This window comes from Brassica rapa, chromosome A07 (assembly GCF_000309985.2).
Source record: "Brassica rapa cultivar Chiifu-401-42 chromosome A07, CAAS_Brap_v3.01, whole genome shotgun sequence".
Lineage (NCBI taxonomy): Eukaryota > Viridiplantae > Streptophyta > Magnoliopsida > Brassicales > Brassicaceae > Brassica > Brassica rapa.
In genome coordinates this window covers 26,403,082-26,420,367 of record NC_024801.2, presented here as the reverse complement: position 1 = coordinate 26,420,367, position 17,286 = coordinate 26,403,082, and the positions used below count along the sequence as shown (strand labels likewise).

At 34.3% G+C, this 17,286-nt stretch overlaps 5 protein-coding genes across 7 annotated transcripts; 3 read left to right on the top strand and 2 right to left on the bottom strand.

Moving 5' to 3' along the window:
• Window positions 1–46: 46 nt before the first annotated feature.
• On the top strand, window positions 47–1,368 carry LOC103831926 (HVA22-like protein a). The gene is made up of 5 exons (XM_009107873.3): window positions 47–349; window positions 556–582; window positions 683–805; window positions 879–1,122; window positions 1,194–1,368. The coding sequence occupies exons 1-5, from the start codon at window positions 288–290 to the stop codon at window positions 1,275–1,277; spliced, it is 540 nt and encodes a 179-aa protein (XP_009106121.1). The 5' UTR covers window positions 47–287; the 3' UTR covers window positions 1,278–1,368.
• On the bottom strand, window positions 1,332–3,582 carry LOC103831925 (F-box/kelch-repeat protein At1g74510). Of its 3 annotated transcripts, XM_009107872.3 has the most exons (3): window positions 3,343–3,578; window positions 3,191–3,227; window positions 1,508–2,759 (listed from the first exon to the last, which is right to left on the bottom strand). In XM_009107872.3, the coding sequence occupies exon 3, from the start codon at window positions 2,744–2,746 to the stop codon at window positions 1,508–1,510; it is 1,239 nt and encodes a 412-aa protein (XP_009106120.1). In that variant the 5' UTR covers window positions 2,747–2,759; window positions 3,191–3,227; window positions 3,343–3,578. The 3 variants fall into 3 exon arrangements, with proteins under 3 accessions (XP_033130647.1, XP_009106118.1, XP_009106120.1); XM_033274756.1 differs by having other exon boundaries at window positions 1,332–2,692; window positions 3,191–3,582; XM_009107870.3 differs by having other exon boundaries at window positions 1,332–2,759; window positions 3,191–3,578.
• Window positions 3,583–9,371: 5,789 nt separating this feature from the next.
• On the top strand, window positions 9,372–11,772 carry LOC103831924 (transcription factor PRE3). The gene is made up of 2 exons (XM_009107869.2): window positions 9,372–9,827; window positions 9,937–11,772. Exons 1-2 carry the CDS (start codon window positions 9,705–9,707, stop codon window positions 10,084–10,086), a joined length of 273 nt encoding a protein of 90 aa, XP_009106117.1. The 5' UTR covers window positions 9,372–9,704; the 3' UTR covers window positions 10,087–11,772.
• Window positions 11,773–13,885: 2,113 nt separating this feature from the next.
• LOC103831921 (protein RKD2) lies at window positions 13,886–15,389 on the top strand. The gene is made up of 4 exons (XM_009107867.3): window positions 13,886–13,959; window positions 14,055–14,182; window positions 14,261–14,577; window positions 14,653–15,389. The coding sequence occupies exons 1-4, from the start codon at window positions 13,886–13,888 to the stop codon at window positions 14,974–14,976; spliced, it is 843 nt and encodes a 280-aa protein (XP_009106115.1). The 3' UTR covers window positions 14,977–15,389.
• Window positions 14,970–17,127, bottom strand: LOC103831923 (geranylgeranyl diphosphate reductase, chloroplastic). Its single transcript, XM_009107868.3, has 3 exons — window positions 16,367–17,127; window positions 15,443–15,839; window positions 14,970–15,380 (listed from the first exon to the last, which is right to left on the bottom strand). The coding sequence occupies exons 1-3, from the start codon at window positions 17,063–17,065 to the stop codon at window positions 15,076–15,078; spliced, it is 1,401 nt and encodes a 466-aa protein (XP_009106116.2). The 5' UTR covers window positions 17,066–17,127; the 3' UTR covers window positions 14,970–15,075.
• Between the last annotated feature and the right edge of the window lie 159 nt (window positions 17,128–17,286).

The window sequence follows — 17,286 nt, the reverse complement described above, 5'->3', positions numbered from 1 at the left end:
ACAGAATTTTATTTTTATATATCAAAGCTTGCAACTTTTTTGGTTTCTTGTGTGTCAATCTTTCAAATGGTTAATTTCAATTTTCCTTTTGGCAACTTTCTTAAAAGCTTTGATTATTCCTGAAAGCTTTCTATTATTTATTCTTCTCATCTTTTTCACCGTTAAAAAGTTCTACCACACAATTATTCTCTCTCTCTCTCTCTCTCTCTCTTGATCTTGATCTACTGTGAGTGGTGTGTTTACAGTGGAGGAAGAATCAGATTCAGAGCTAAATCGTACTTGAGAGAATGGGATCTGGAGCTGGAAATTTCATCAAGGTTCTTTTGAGGAACTTTGATGTTCTTGCTGGGTAATGTTCTAATTCAAATCTACTCTCTCTCCTTCTCAAAGTTTCTTCTTTTACCTTACCCTCCAAATCTCCTTCCTTCAGCAGAGTAGCTTCTGCTAAGTCCATCACAGTCTAGTGTTTAGTTTCTACTTCTAGACATAACCCATGTTTAAAGTTCCAATCTTTGTTTAGTTTGAGTGATACTAATCGTAGTCTCTTGTTTGCAGGCCTGTTGTTAGTCTCGTTTATCCACTGTAAGTGAATCCATCTCTCTTGAGCAAAAGCTTTACTTTGTGTGTTTTCAGCTTTGATCTAATAAGATTCTTCATTCTTTGTAACGTTTTCAATGGCCAGACATGCCTCAGTCAGAGCAATTGAAACTCAATCTCACGCTGATGACAAACAATGGCTCACTTACTGGGTCCTTTACTCCTTACTTACACTCTTCGAGCTCACATTCGCCAAACTCATCGAATGGTAGTGAAAATGATTGAAACAAGTGACTTCAACTTCTTTTTTCTTTTTGCTGACAGTGCTCATGTGTTAACAGGGTACCAATATGGTCGTACTTGAAGCTGATCTTGACTTGCTGGCTTGTGATTCCTTACTTCAGCGGCGCTGCTTATGTCTACGAACATTTTGTGAGACCTGTGTTTGTTAACCCACAGAGCATTAACATTTGGTATGTGCCAAAGAAGATGGATATCTTCAGAAAGCCAGATGATGTGTTAACAGCTGCTGAGAAGTACATTGCAGAGAATGGACCTGATGCTTTCCAGAAGATCTTAAGCCGAGTAATACTCTCTCACTTAGTCTCCTTCCAAAAATGCCAATGTTCTTTACTTAATATGTTTCTTTTTTTCAGTCTGATAAATCAAGAAGATATGAGCAGCGTGAGACCATGTATGGTGAAGAGTATCAGTACCAAGGGCACTACAAAAGCTTTTAGTACTAGACTTGTGAAGCAAGCTTCATGTTGTTTGTTTTGCTTCTTTGTAAAAGAAGTTTATAAATAAACTTTATTGAAACTTGTTCAGTTACTTCCAGGTTCTATCTGAACAACAATAACCCCAACAAAGACAACGAAGAGAACATAAACTCTTTGACCCCAATCATGAAAAGAAACCAACATGTAAGAACCCTAATAAACAAGTCAATAGCTTGGCTCTCAAGTCTTCATCAACATCCCATAACAGCACAATTATACACAAAGCTTCCTGATGGCTTTGAAGCAAGAACTCTCCAATGCAGAGACTCACCCTCCCTTGGGACACAAGCATTGATCTCTATAAACCCTCCTCCCAATGTCCTAGGCCCTCCAACAACTACCAACTGATCCCCACAAGCCCTAAACGCCATCCCCCAACCGTTCATCGAAGAAGCTCTCTCCGGCAAGTTCCCAACTTTATTCCACACATTACACCTTTTATCATATCTCTTCACCTCCTGCTGCTCATAGCTCGCAGCATAAAGCTCATCTTTCACAACCGCTACAAGCGGCGGCGCAGCTGAAGCCGCCATTGCAGAGGAAGAGGAAGTCTCCTTTCCCTGACCTCCTCCTCCACCTCCTCCTCCGTTGCTTCTCTCCGGTAACATGTTAGGTATCAAACTCCACGTCCTCTTCTTTAAATCATACACTTCACCGCACATAAGCATCTTAGAGTTTCCCTCTCCTATACCTCCAATAACGTAATAGTTCCCGTCCATGAACACGCTTGAACACATCTTCCTCGCCTTGTTCATGCTCGGTATCTCCGTCCACTCCCCTGTCTCCGAGTTATAAACCTCCGCGGAGCTCAGTATCCGCCCACTCGGGTCACATCCTCCGGCTATAACCGCCATCTCGCCGAGACTCGCTGAACCAAACAAGCACCTAGGAGTGTTCATTTGCATCCCAGACGTCCACGTGTTGGTCAAGATGCTGTACTTGTATATCACATGAGACGTAATCTCTTTACCGAAGACAAGAAGCTCCGTGCCGACAGCTAGAGACTCTTTGTCCGAACACATGAAACATTCGTTGAACGTCATTTTGGGTACACGTAGCCATCTGTCTCCGTTTGGATCATAAGCTTCCCATTCAAGGAGCCTGCAGGAGAAGTAGATCCAATGCTCCACGATGCCCTTCGCTCGTCTCAGCCTGTAGAGCTCGCTGTCCTTAATGAGCGAGCGGAAGGTTCTGTTCGTTGAGGCGATGGATTTGAAATCTGATAAGGAGCAGTGAGCTAAGCAGTTGAGAAGCGCGTTTTGGTCGAGGAGAGTTACTGGTGAACTCTGTTGATCACCATCATTGTCTAACAAACGCTTCTTCAAGTAGAGCTGAAGCATGTAGTGTTGTGCGTTATATATCAACATGCTCTCTTCCTGACATGAAGATGGTAAGTTCCTTGAGACGAGATAGCTCGGAGTCTCCAACATGATGGGACAAACGCTAAGAAAACAATCAAAGAAAAATGAAAAATCAATCACCCAAGAAACAAAAAGAGGAGAGAAAGACAACATTGATAATGACACTCCAAAGTCCTGTGCTTTTTTCAATTTGCAAACTATATATTTCAAAATGATCCAAAGAAAGTACTATTAATAGCAGAGATGATAGTAACGTTGAGACCAATTAGAGATTAGCTCTGAAAAGTCACCAACTTTCCTATGAAAATGATCTTAACATCTCAGCAAATCAAATCATTATAATCCCCATAGAGGAAGCTTTTCGTTGGTTTAAATCACAACACGATCAGATCAAAAAGCAATTCACCACTAGTAACAACAACTAAAAAAGACAAGTCATAGGCTCCCAAATTCGATACTAAATCAATAAAAAGAAGCGAACTTTAGAAAAGGGTATAATTCAATCAAGCTCACCAGTAATTGCAGAATCAATCAAACTTGATTTGAATATCTGCAATAAGAAAAACATAAATCCAGACAAAACCCACTTTAGATTACCGATGATTTCAACAATCAGACACATATAGAATCACGAAAATTTTCCGACAGAATCAATCAAACTCAACTGAGTTTTGTTTTTTTTGTTTTTGGATCAACGCTATGGATGATATTCCATCATCGACTCATTCCGGGGCACGTTTTAGCTGAATTGGTATCATATATGAGTTGTGATTTACATTTTTTGAGGGGGTTACAAAAGGATACACGAATGAATGAACCAGTGGAGTGATTTTATACATTATAAATTATAAAATCGAAAGAATAAAGCTGAAGAATTTGTATTTTTTTAATACCAAGGCGACAAGGAGTAGGAGAAGGTGAAGGCTAGTTTCGGCAATTTGGGTTTAGAAGTTTGACGGCGCCGTTAGCTATTACGAAAGTAAGCTAACGGCCAATTCTTACCTCTCGTGCACGTGTTTCTGCTTCCGACGAGGGTGTCATTGATTTAGTAATATTGGATTGAAACTAACCCACGTCGTGAAGCCCATTTATGACCTAGCCTGCTAACTTCTACTAATGGGCCGGGTTTGTTTTACGCTTTTATCCCGTTTAATAACATATCAATTTTCGCTGTAAATTTTTTTTTTTCATGAAAAATGAAATTAGTATGAATGTAAATAAATTATAGACTTATTAATATTAATTACTAGTACTTTATTTCCACTGAATTTGAACTCTACAGATGCTGGTTGGAATAGCTTCGATTCAATATGTAGTTAACTGCGAATATTCTATAAGGTATAGTATCTTTTCTCTCTTTTTTATGTATCAAAGAAAGGTTACTATGCTATATTATTTGACCCACCAGGCTACCACTAATTTTCGGACCACACCTCCAACTTTTAAAATATACGTTAGTTTATGTAATACAATGTGCGACAAAATCTTGATTTTTTTTTACTAGAACGAGACTATAGATTAGTATCATGGAACCTCATGCAACTACTTTGCTTTTAAACTCTTTTATTTTGATCTCCTGGCCAGTGGGATCAATAAAAAGATTTCTGACGCTAATTACAATCATTAAACATAATCGAGGAGATTAATTATTGATTTAAGGTTAATCTAAAAAATTGCAAATTGTAAAAAGGATGAACCTTAGGTGATAGTGGACGTTGTCGATCATATTAATATTAAAATGTTGACAACTTAGGTTTAAGTACCAAGTTGTAACATAGAAAACGAATCTGCATGACGTAGAGAGACCAAGTTTTGATTTGTGTTGTTTAATTAGCTGAGACACGTTAAAACCAGCAACGTATATATTGTCTTAACTTTGGTTGTTTATTAAGAATGGTAACTAATTAGAATGTGCAAGAGCCAGGAGGTATATAGCCTTTTCGAGGAAGTTATTTCCCATGCATATGATATATCCATCATACAATTCGTGAACATCAATCATACAATTCGTGAACATGTATGATATTTTCTGACTCTCTTTTACACAATATGTGAATGCATAATCCTAGAGTTATCTATTGTTTTAACCTCTTTCGTCTGGCAGGTTTTGCATAAATTAAGTCGTTAGTCTTATACGCACGTAAACTCTAGATTCACTAGAAAGATTACATTTTCAAGTACAGTTCCAGTAATAGTAAAACAGACACACACACAATTCAAATAATACAAGATCAAGTTGTAATACTTAATTTCCTTCTCTATATTAAGGATAAACGGTGATTTTGCCTTGTTTTGTTTTGTCTTCTTCGTCACAAACGCAATGGAAACAAGAAAAGATGCTATTGTGAGTTTGATTAATTTCACGTGCAGATTCAGAAGTGAAAAGCTTTTGTGACTCATCCTGAGTCATAAACTTGTAACTAATCGCACCCTATATATAAATGTAGTGTACCCTTTCTTTCTTATTTTCTATTTTAGTGTGCCCTTTCAAGCTTCCAACTATTCGCCACATTACAGTTTATATCATTGATCAAAATTTAGCATTAAGCTAAAGAAAATAGCTAGTACAAAGCATAAAATAATTATGCTGCAAGGTGATTATTGTAATGCCTTAAATAATTTTTTTTGATAATATTGCAGGAGTAATAGCAATGTATATAGCTGGATCACGTTTTTTAGCAATACTATACGATTAAGCTTGTTTTGGTCGGTGTCAAAGAGGAGAGGGACAACACCTGAGCTCAATTAAGGGTTAAATGTAGATCATATCTTATTCGTATTATTAATTAACCATTGTATACAAAATGTTCGATTCTAACTTTCTAAAATGTTACCATATTTGTTGACAAGAAACTATTAATCCCCCAGTTTATATATATAGTTAGTTAGTTAGTTAGTTAGTTTACAAATATATATAGTTAGCTGTATGATAACATATATTTCTAACTTTTTTTTTTTTAGCAAACTTTTTTTTTTTGAGCAAACTTTTTTTTTTTGAGCAAACTTTTTTTTTTGGTCTAAAAACATATATTTCTAACTAGTAACAAGAAAAAGTGTTTAAATTCATTTGCGATTTAAAAAGCATGTTCTGCATCCATCGCAAAAATCCTTGATTAATGGTTTTACATGCACTATTTTCATGATAGTTATGAAATTTAACATAATTGTATAAAATTATTAAGAAATGTTTAATCAACTCCTATTTTATCAAAAAAATAGTTAATTCAATAACGGTGTCTTAGTTTCAAATTCTAAGGTAGAAACAAAATTTAAAAACGAAAGTAGACAAACCGAAACAAGCAGCAAAGCGAATAAAACAAACGGATTTGAAGTTAATGACTAGTTTTTTTTTCTAATAAGAATGGAATGGAATGCTCGTGAAATTAAGCTTAATCTTCGCTGTCGAGTTAAAGATCATGTGCCGCGAGAGACACGCTGACCTCCATTTAACACTGCTGAGCTCTCTTTGTTTTATTTCCAAGAATATTTAAATGAAATCAAATCTTTTTCTATTAAAAATGTACAACTAATCTTATATGTGTTGCTTATAAATATACGTAAGTTCTTTTTATAGCCAAGAAAAGTTGCGATTGATTGTTTTGGTAAGTTGACCTTGTATATATATATATATTTATGCTCATGCGCTAATTTATTTCAAGAATTCTACTCAAACTTTTTCTCTCTAGATACTCATAGTTCTCTCATCATGTTCAATCCTATCCACGAGAATATCATATTTGCTGAATGATTTTTTATAGATTTATCGAGAAGATGATTAATTGTTTTCATTATCTTTCGAAATTTCCGTGTATAGTTTAATTGATCTTGAAAAACGTTTTAAAACTAAGGTTTGTTCGGTTTCATGGCTTATTTATAAAAATAATACAGTGACGAAAATATAACAATTGTCTCTTTTTACGTGTGATTTAAGCAAATAGTTCGATATGATGTATAACAATTTGTTACAAAATAGTACAGTAAAATAGTGTCATATTTATTAAAAGATTAAAATAGCTAGATCTTTTGACAGGAAAAAAAGTTGTCAGAGCTTTACCTCTTTTCACTATATTTCAGTTTTGCCAGTTTTTCACCGTTTTAACTCAGTTTAGTAAATAAAATTCAGATGACAAAAAAAGAGGGAGATCGGTCTGCACAACTACACCACTACAATTAAGTTTTTTCTTTTGTTTAAATTTTACAGCTAATCCTTTTTTATTTTGTCAACAGTTAAGTCATTCTAGAAAAGTATACGAAAAGGGTCGGTTCTTTTTCAAGATACAAGGAAATTGCATCTAATGAATCAAAAGCATATTGCCATATATTTCTCCAATGTATTAAAATCTGAGATTTGTTGTTTCGTTCTCCAAGCTCACACCTCGAGTTTACACAGATTTTCTTATCGTTTTATATTCTATATTTTCGAAACATATATACATCCTTATTTTCTTGGCTTGTTTCTAACTGGAAATTATATTATATACTTCTTTCGTTTTATAATACATGATGTTATTCCTTAGTGCATAAAAATTAAGAAATTTATTTTTCTTTAAAAAATAATTTTAAAATATAATGGGTTTATTTGTGATATAAACAAAAAAAAAGTAAAATTAATTTTGTAGAAAGAGGTTAGAGAGAGATAGGAAGAGAGAAGAGGAGAGAGGGTGTGATTTTGGTTATATAATGAATTATGAGTTTTTGTTTGGTTATATCACCTAATTTCTCAAATATAATTTAAAAATCATTTAACTAATTACAAATATGACTACAACATCTAATTAGTTACATAATTTTTAATAAAGTTAAAAATAATATAAAAATATCAAAACATCATCAGTTTTGAAACAACAAAAATCTTCTAAGACATCATCTATTATGAAACGGATAGAGTATTTAGTAAAAAAAAAAACTCTATTTTCAGGCTCGCAACTAAGATGAGCATGTACGATAAAGTAGTTGACACAATGGCAAGAAATATAAAGTTAACCTTTTCGCAGAAAAAAAAAAGTTGGCAAAATTTTGTCTGCATTTTCTATAAAAAATATGTTTTGCAGATTTTTTGGTCTAACGTAAAATCGTTTTTAACCTCACTATATATTTTACTTTAGAATATAATAGAAAATAAAATAATGAATAAAAAATATATAGGATAAATTTTTATTTTTTATTTTTTATTTTATTTTTCACTCTATTTTATTTAAAAATATAGAGTGAGTATTGTAATCACAAATAAAAAAGTGCAGGTAAATGGGTTTTTTTGTAACAGCAGGTACATGGGTTTTAAACAGTGAATCGATGTCGTGACAAAAAGGAAATTACACGATTTCTGTGTTTATTTAAATTGATACGTGCTCACATGAATTAAGTGTTCACGTCGGTCGGTGTAAGTGTACGCTCCTCCCAAAATGCCACGTGTGTTGTTTGATTAAATAACATGGGCGTGTGTTTGTGAACCCTTTGACCAGTCAAATTACACATACTTTGGCCCTTTCCTTACAGGCTTACAACACCAATTTGTATACGTAGATACTGTAAATATCATACGTTTATACGTGTTAACAATATAATTATATGCAAGTCGTAACAGTGCTGTGTATAGATTTTTGAGAAAGTGCTGTAAATAGATTTGTCGGCGTGTTTTGTTAAGCATTAAGAATATGTAAGTTGCTTTTTGCAATAGTAATTTTAACAAATGTTAGCTTACATAGTAAATGAAAGACCACTGACTGAACATGTAATTACTATTTAATTAGTAGGTTTTGTATCAAAAGTCACAAACAAATTCAGAAAATGTGGTACAGTACCATTAAATTTGAGTTTCTTTAACTAAAAGCTAGATGTTGATATTATAATATTTTAAAATATAAATACGTAGTCTTTTTTGATAAAGTATAAATACGTAATATTCCTTAGTTCCTTCGTTAGTATGATATCTTTTTATCGAGTTTGTGAAGTTCTATATATAACTTTGTATTTATGATTCAATATACAAGTTAATATAATAATTTAAACAAAGATATTAATGTACAGGAAAAATTAGATCAAAATATTTCCGAATCAAATAGGGATATACATCATACAATACTTCACTTTTGATGTCAACATTTCGATTTCAATCAATGGAGGAGAAATATAATTTTCCAGAATAATCATTTGAATTTTACAAGAGGGCATTTCAATTAGAATGCCTTATAAATTGAATTAAAAAGGTGCATGTGTGGACGTGGTAGAGCGAAAACCTAATAGCTAGTGTGGATTTTATGAGTATTGTAAAGTTGTGTTTCTAGGAATATTGGATAGGCTTCCTATAGTTATAAAATATAATATTTTTTTCTTGATAAGCGCACACAAATTCAATTTCATAACTTCGTTTACATACATCTTTAGGTTTTTGCCGTAGAAATACATTTTGTGAACAGATACATGTTCACTTCTGTTACTGTGCTACATGACGTCTCTGATCTGTTCGTGTAAAAGAGTTGTCAAAATAGAAATTCCACTAACATATGAACGGTGATGCGAGTGCCAAACTCAAAGCTCAAAACATTCAATAAAATTTACGATACAGGTTTAATTTTTAAAACAAGATTTGGCTAGATCTCTCAACAATAAGATTATACTTAGCATTGTGTCAAACTTAGATCTATATGTTAAAATTATGAGATTCTCTGAAACCGATCTATTATAACAAAAGGTGTCAGGAGGTGCATATTTCAATATTTGAAAGACAAGATTCGCATATATAATAATTTCAATTTTAAATAAGAAAGCCTCATTGTTTGTTTATATTTTTGATAAACAAATAATAAAAAACCCTACATAAATACAACCGTCACTTCACTTGTTTCATTCATACTCTCATCTTCTCTCTCTCTTTTTTTTTCCGGCATAACTTGTCTGTGATTTTGAAAAAAAAAAAAAAACCTGTCTGTGATTCTAAACTCCATAAACTGTTTCATCGATAACTGTCTTTTGCTTCAGTATCTATAACTCTTGCTATTTTTCGAATTAAAATTCAAATACAAAGAAAATGTCAGGAAGAAGATCACGTTCGAGACAATCATCAGGGATCTCAGAAGATCAGATCAACGATCTCATTATCAAGTTGCAGCAGCTTCTTCCTGAGCTCAGGAACAGCCGTCGCTCCGACAAGGTACGTTAAATCTATGTTTTAACTATAGCTTTAACATTTAACCCCAATAAAAAACTATAGCTTTATATATATGGCATGAAAATAATGATATGTATGCATATATTGACAGGTTTCAGCATCGAGAGTGTTACAAGAGACGTGCAACTACATAAGGAATCTGCATAGAGAGGTTGATGATCTGAGTGAGAGACTTTCTGAGTTACTCGCAAACACAGACACTGCTCAAGCTGCTTTAATCAGAAGCTTACTTACCCAATAATTTCTATCTTCTTCTTCTTTATTACTATAATAATAATAGTACGCGGATTTTATTTTTCTCTAGATGATAATGACCTTATAGATGTTTAATGATACAAGTTCGTCACTTCTGCTTTGGTCATAAATATTCGCTTGTTTCCTATATAAAACCTTTGCTTTTTTCAGTTACTTTGTTTGTCTCTTTTTATAATTCTGTTAGGGTTTTGTTCACCCAAAGACTTAGCTATGTTCATTTTCTAGCCTTCCTTGTTTGTGTCTTTCATAATTTAAAAAATGTCATAACAAGAGATCTTACATCAAAAAACGATGAGTTTGTAACATAAACATATCACTTAGCAATTTCATGTTATATATAGATACTGCGAAAAGAAGAAGCCTTATAAAATCTTAGAAAATAACAGTAAGTTCCTTTTTTAACACTATAAAGGGATAAATTTTATATATCCCGAAATTTAAGAAAGATGATACCCAAAAAAGACTCATCCATTATAAAAATGTCCAAGAACATATTCAATATTAGTCTCCACTTGCTAGTTTTGGTGTTGGCGACATATCTCGTCGAGTGCCATACGTACCTTCTGAGAAAAGAAAAATATATAAGGAACCATTATTATGAGTTTTATGGGTTGCAAAAGATGAAAATAATAATTCAAAACTGTTATCATTGATTACTATATTGCTCTATATACATAAACTACAAAGTAATTAATTATTTTGAGACAGAGGATCGATGAAACTGTCATTTCCGCATATAAACATATTGAGGGATTGGAGGATTATGTTTATGGGAGTATGGGGTGATTTGACGCTATGCACTCAAAAGAAGCATAAAAAGCTGCAAATATTATGCCATAACCTAATTTCGATTTTGTCACTCTTGTTTATATTTGATTTTTGTAGTTTTTTTCCTTCCCACCTAACATACTTTCTTTTTAGAAGATATTTTGAAACTATATTACACACTGATAAGATTGGAAAAAGGCATCTGAGAGAATATCTACTTCTATTTTCGTAGTATTTGTCTAGAGTTTTAAAAGCTATTGTTAAAATTGTTACACATGACCGGAGCCCATTAGCATTTTTAGTGAGGGATTTCATGAAATATAATTCCAATGGACAGTTTTTCTAAAATACCATCAAAGTAAAATATAGTAAAAGACAGTACTGCACCACCATTATATATCTGATGAAACTTAATTGATTAAAAACAGGCTTTCCTTACTTTTCATAAATTGAGATTTTTCAATGTAAAAAAAAAAGAAGAAGAGATTTTTCAATGTTATTGTTTGTAATAAAAAAAATTAGGTAATTTTTGAAACTTGGATCTAACTAGTGGTATCTATTAGTAGTATTTTTGAATGAAAAGAGCAGGTGGTTGTATTTTTGGTAAAATTATGTTAAGTTTATGTTTTTGGTGAGAATCAAATACAACATTACAGATTTAATATCTAAAAGTTAATGATAATTATATCTTATCTTTTTATTTATTATTTGTTATCCAAATTATCTTTGTCAAATCGCCAATAATTAAGTAGCTTATATACTAAAATTCAGGATTGAACTTCACAACATTAATGTTACAGAATATATAAGTTACAGTAATGCCCAGTTTTTATATTTCTCTGTTTCTTATAGCTTAAATTCTAATGTCAGTAAGCCACTTTTTTGTTTAATCAATATCACATTTTTTTAAATAAAGAACAAAACAAAAAAAAAGTACACTTGTCAAGTTTCAATTTCAAACCTAAACTTCACAACATTAAGGTTTAAAAACAAAAAGCTTCATAACATATTAATTCTTACAAAGTTTAAACTTTTATATATTCTGATCTATAAAATAATATATATTTCATGGATCGTTGTCTATCTAATTTATATATACATGATTGTACTCATTATTATATAAATAGGGGTTATTTGTGAAATAACCAAAAAAGAGAGAAATTAGTTTTGTAGAGAAAGATAGGAAGAGAAAATAGGAGAGAGAGAGTGTGAAATTGGTTATTTAGTTAATTTTGGGTTTTTGTTTGGTTATTGGGTGCAAATTCCCATATAAATAATAAAGTATCATTTTAGAACATTAAGATAATAATAATAATAAGGTGCAAAATTAATCAAGTAATAATATGATAAAAATGTATTATTTTCATCACTAATTAAGTAATAATTCAGCTCTTTAATTAATAAAGGAAGTAGACAATATAGTATAAAACTTTCTAAACACACTTCATAGCCGGCTTCTCTTTTATTTTTACACAGAGAGAGAGAGAGAGAGAGAGTCCTCTTTCGAATCCTCTTTTTGTTATTAGTTTCAGATTTTTTTCAGAAGAAGAGCTTTCATCAGCTGGATTTTGTTTTCCATAACTGGATTGTTCTGGTTTATGTTTTCCGATGATTCGAGCTTTTGACTCCGAAAAATGTTGTCTTCGCCAACTTTCGACTCCGAGAAAGAGTGATTCCATTAAATCGTTTTCGTCATCTAATTTCAAGCTAATCTTTATCACTAAATATGGTTGCTCGTTCATGCAGGAAGATCGGAATTCTTTTGGAACGATTGAAGATAGTGGTATATCTCTCTTGAAGCCGGGTGATTGTGTACAATCTTTATCACTAAATAAGTTTCTTTACCGGCAGACGAAACCGTTAGTACAAATAACAACAAAGAACCGCGTAAAGAAGCTTTTACTAAAATCAATCACTCATGTTATCTATCGGCATTAGTAACTAAACTGGTGTTACTCTAACATTCTAAGAGGTTCCAATGTTCTTTCGTGGTCACAAAGTTGCAATTGGTGCTGCGGGAGAGAGATGTTTTTGCATGAAGCTAAGGACCAATTCATTTACAAAGACGTCAGACCATGATTATCGCCAGTCTTTAATATAGTTCTTAATCTAAATAATTGATTTAATTAAATCAAAAATAAATAAAAACCTTGTTACCGATCCTTAAACTTTATGGGTTTCTAAGGATAATCATGCTTTCAGAGCATCAAATATTCTTGTTCATTCAGGATTCAACGCCAAAATATATTGTAATGTTATTCATGCATGTTAACGTTATTATTATATGAATTTAAATTAACAAAATATATTGGTTATATATGTCATAGAATATGAAAAAAAATGTCATAGAATAGGATTGCGAATAAAAATTAACACATAATTTGTTTCAAACATTGCAATAACATTGGTTGTGAATATTATTGATTGTTTTGGACCGTTATTTTTGTGGAGCACAAACTTTTTTGGTTACTTCATTAATAAACTTATAATCAAGGAGGAAACACAGAAATATAAAGACGGCCATGATCTATAATAAAGTTTTATCCATACGTTACACCTTGGATTGTAATTAGTACATATTGATACTAGTCAGTTATTGGCTACTAATTATGTACCATCATAATCACTCTGATGTGTATGTGCATATATATATATATGAACATGTACATGCACATATATGTGTATGGTATATATATATATATACAAGTAGTACTACTTTTTACTCAAAAACTCAAAAGTGATTGCATGCATGTATGATATATGCATGGAGAGACGAGAAGAGAAGTCTAATCCAAACCTAAACGCCCCCTATAATTACCATTAATCATATCTATCTCGTAACTCCAAATTTAACAGTGCAATCAATTAGCCGTCACCCCACGTCCTCTAATAGATTCATCATCACTTCATTTCTCTTCTCCACTCTCTCTGTATATAAATATATCAAAATATATCGTTTCTCCCTCATGCAGCTTCACAACACGACCTCCTCTCTATCTCTCTCGCAGCTCTCTACAATGGTTGATCATAAACTCAAGGAAGACAAGCCCTTCTCATTTCTAACATATTCACCATCCTTTGATGATCACATGTCAGTTTCAGAATCTTTTGCTTAGCTTAATTTTTTTTTTGTTGTTGCTAAAATAGCTTAATTTATTGTTTTCTTGTATTATTTGGCAGACGCAGCGCGTTAACGTTTCCTTCGTTTGATTGGGAAGAAGAGCTTCTTCCTCTCCACAACAACTTTGTTTCTCAAGCTTTTCATTTGCCTACACCTTCTCTGTCATTACCTGACCTTGAACCCTTGTCTCAAGGTATAACACATCGTTTGCATAGTTGTTATATATATGTAAACACATAGAGGTCTCATAGATTTTGCTTTTGTCTTGAAGATGTACTCGACTCATACAGCTCTGCAGAGCAGAACAGAGGCGAAGATGACTTGGACATGAATACTAAGAAGAGGAGACTCAACAGAGAACATAACGTGAGAATCATCAGCGATGTTACTACATACACAACCTTTCCGGCTTCAAAGGCATTGTCCATGGAGACTATCTCTCGCTACTTCTATATGCCAATAACTCAGGCAGCTATGGAGCTTGACGTAGGTTTAACTCTTCTGAAAAGAAGATGTCGCGAACTTGGTTTTCGCCGATGGCCTCATCGCAAACTCATGAGCTTACTAGCTCTTATTAGTAACGTCAAGGTATATATTAATAACACTTTTTATTAAATTGTGTCTTTATTACTGTGAGTGATTTTTATTTAATCATGTGAATAGGAGCGGCAGAAGATGCAAGGCGGAGAGAAAGCAGGAATATTCAAGAACGCAGTAGAGATACTTGAGGATGAGAGGAGGAGGATCGAAGAGAATCCGGATTTGGAGTTTAGCGACAAGACAAAGAGGCTGAGACAAGCTTGTTTCAAGGCTACACACAAGATGAAGAAGAAGAATAGTCTCAAGTCATCAGAGATGTCTAAACCCTCTTGTTCAAGCAGCGGCTCTGTCCTCAGTGAGGAGGAGTCAGTTATTGAAGGTGTAGAAAGCGATGAAGAAGTGAAGTATCTCTTGTGTGGTTTCACAAATGAGTTTAGTGGTTTGTGAAAATCTTTTTTTTTATTAAGGATTTGGATTTTAAAGCCACTGATCATTCAACAAAAACATAAATAAGAAACTGATATTTTTAAGGACAAGACATTAAGCTTAAACATTTAGCTTCTCAATCTCTCTCCTTAGAGCATTAGCTCTAAACACACTCCCAATAGTGTTCACAGCCAACTTCAAATCCTCCAAAGGACTACCCGGTGCGACCCTCTTGTACAGATAACTATCAAACGTCATCTTCTGAACATACTCATCACCGCACATTTCAACAAACGCTTCTCTAGCCGGGTTAGATCGGTAAAACACTTTCTGCAACACATCAAGCACCCTGTACGTAGGCAAGTACGTCTTGTCCCATTTCTCCAAGTACTTCCTCAAATCACTCTCGTCAATCATCTTCTTACCTGTTGCAATAAAAACACTTAAACACGCAAACACACATAAAGACAAAATGTGATGTCTTTACCATTTTGTGAGCCTTCAACGATGGCTTCAGCACACATTCTTCCACTCTTTGCAGCGAAGTAGATCCCTTCGCCGGAGCATTTGGTCACGTACCCTGCGGCATCACCGACAAGAGCCACACGCTTGGAGAGTCTGCGTGGACGCGGGTGTTCGGGAATAGGGTGAGCCTCCACGCGGATGATCTTGCCTCCTAGAATCTTGTCCTTGGCTCTGTTTCTTGTCGCGAGCTGGAACTTCTTGATGTCACCTTTGTGAGTAACGGTTCCCGTTCCAACAGCTACATGGTCGCATTTAGGGAAAACCCACCCGTAAAAGTCTGGAGACACGTCATCTCCGACGTACATCTCAGCTAGATCCTCGTAGTACGTCATCTTATCATCTGGGATTCTGATTCTCTCCTGAAAGTTCCAAAATTTTCATTCAGTTCCGTAAGAACAAGATTAAGCATGTGAGTTCCATTATAAGTTCGGTTCCGGTTCGATTTTTTAATAGAATGGTTCGGTTATTTTTAAAATTTTGTTTGGTTTCAGTTAGATATTTTAATATTTTTGTTAGGGTAATAATGTTATAAACCAACTAATATCTGATAAAAAATTTAGGTTCAAGCCGGTTAAAATAATTTGAATAAATCGGGAAAATCAGTTTTCAGATTAAATAAAGATAATTTTTAATATTTTGGATAAAAAACTATTCTAATAATTCAGGTTTTTTAGCATAGTCCAGTTTATAATTACAACTACGTATAATATTTGGTTAAATTTTTTGGTTTTTGGTTATTTGGTAATTTTTTGGTATAATTACTACTTCGTATAATTGTGAATTTCGGTTTGGTTTTGGATTTTGTTTTTTTGTTCGGTTCGGTTTACAATTCTCTATGATCAGACCACTGATTCTCAGCAGACTATGTAAAGGGAAAGACTTTGACCTGAAACGCGATGGCGTAGTCATAATCTCCGGCACCGATAGACTTTGCAACTCTAGAGTTAGCTCCGTCAGCTCCGATAACGGCGTCAACCTCCATCGTCTTCTTCTGTCCCGTAGCTCCCGTCTTCCCATCATACTCCGTGTAATGCAACACGTACGGCGAGTCCCAATTCTCCGGTAGATCCATCTTGAGGAAAAGACCGTTGATAACGGTGGCTCCACTCTTCTCCGCTCTCTCCCTCAGGTACTGGTCAAGAACCTCTCTCCTCACCATACCTATGTACTCATGCTCCTTGAGCGTACGGCCAATGTCGACGGCGATGTTCGACGGAGAGATCATCTTCATCTTGGTGACTCTACGGTCGATGATGTCCAGCGGCAGGTTGAATTCTCCGACCATGCAGAGAGGGATGGCGCCGCCGCAGGGCTTGCAGTTGTCCATCTTGCGCTCGATGAGGATCGTCTCGATGCCTCCCTGAGCGAGAGTTTCGGCGGCGGCTCCTCCTGCTGGTCCTCCGCCGATGACGGCGACGCGGAGGCTGCGGTTGGCGAGCTTGGGACTGGCTCTTGATGCGGTTACTTTGAGGGAGGTCCGTCGCTGGGAGCGAGAGAGGGACGACGGGACATTGGAGACGAAAGTTATCTGGTCCGTTGGGGATTGGCGAAGTCCGGTGAAGGATTTGAGCGCAAACGTCGCCATTGAAAAGCTTAGAGACTTCAGTGAAGTGTGTTCTTCTCTCTTCCTTCAGTTGTGAGTTTTGTTTTGTTTAAATGTATTTTTGTTTAAGTGGATTAGATATGGTCGGAGATTCTCGAGGTGTAGAGACCGTTAGATTGAATAATAGACGGTGGTGATGAGATGTGGATAGAGTTACGGGTTTGGGTGTGTTCTTTTATCTGTGGCTCCCATTTTGTGGAGCA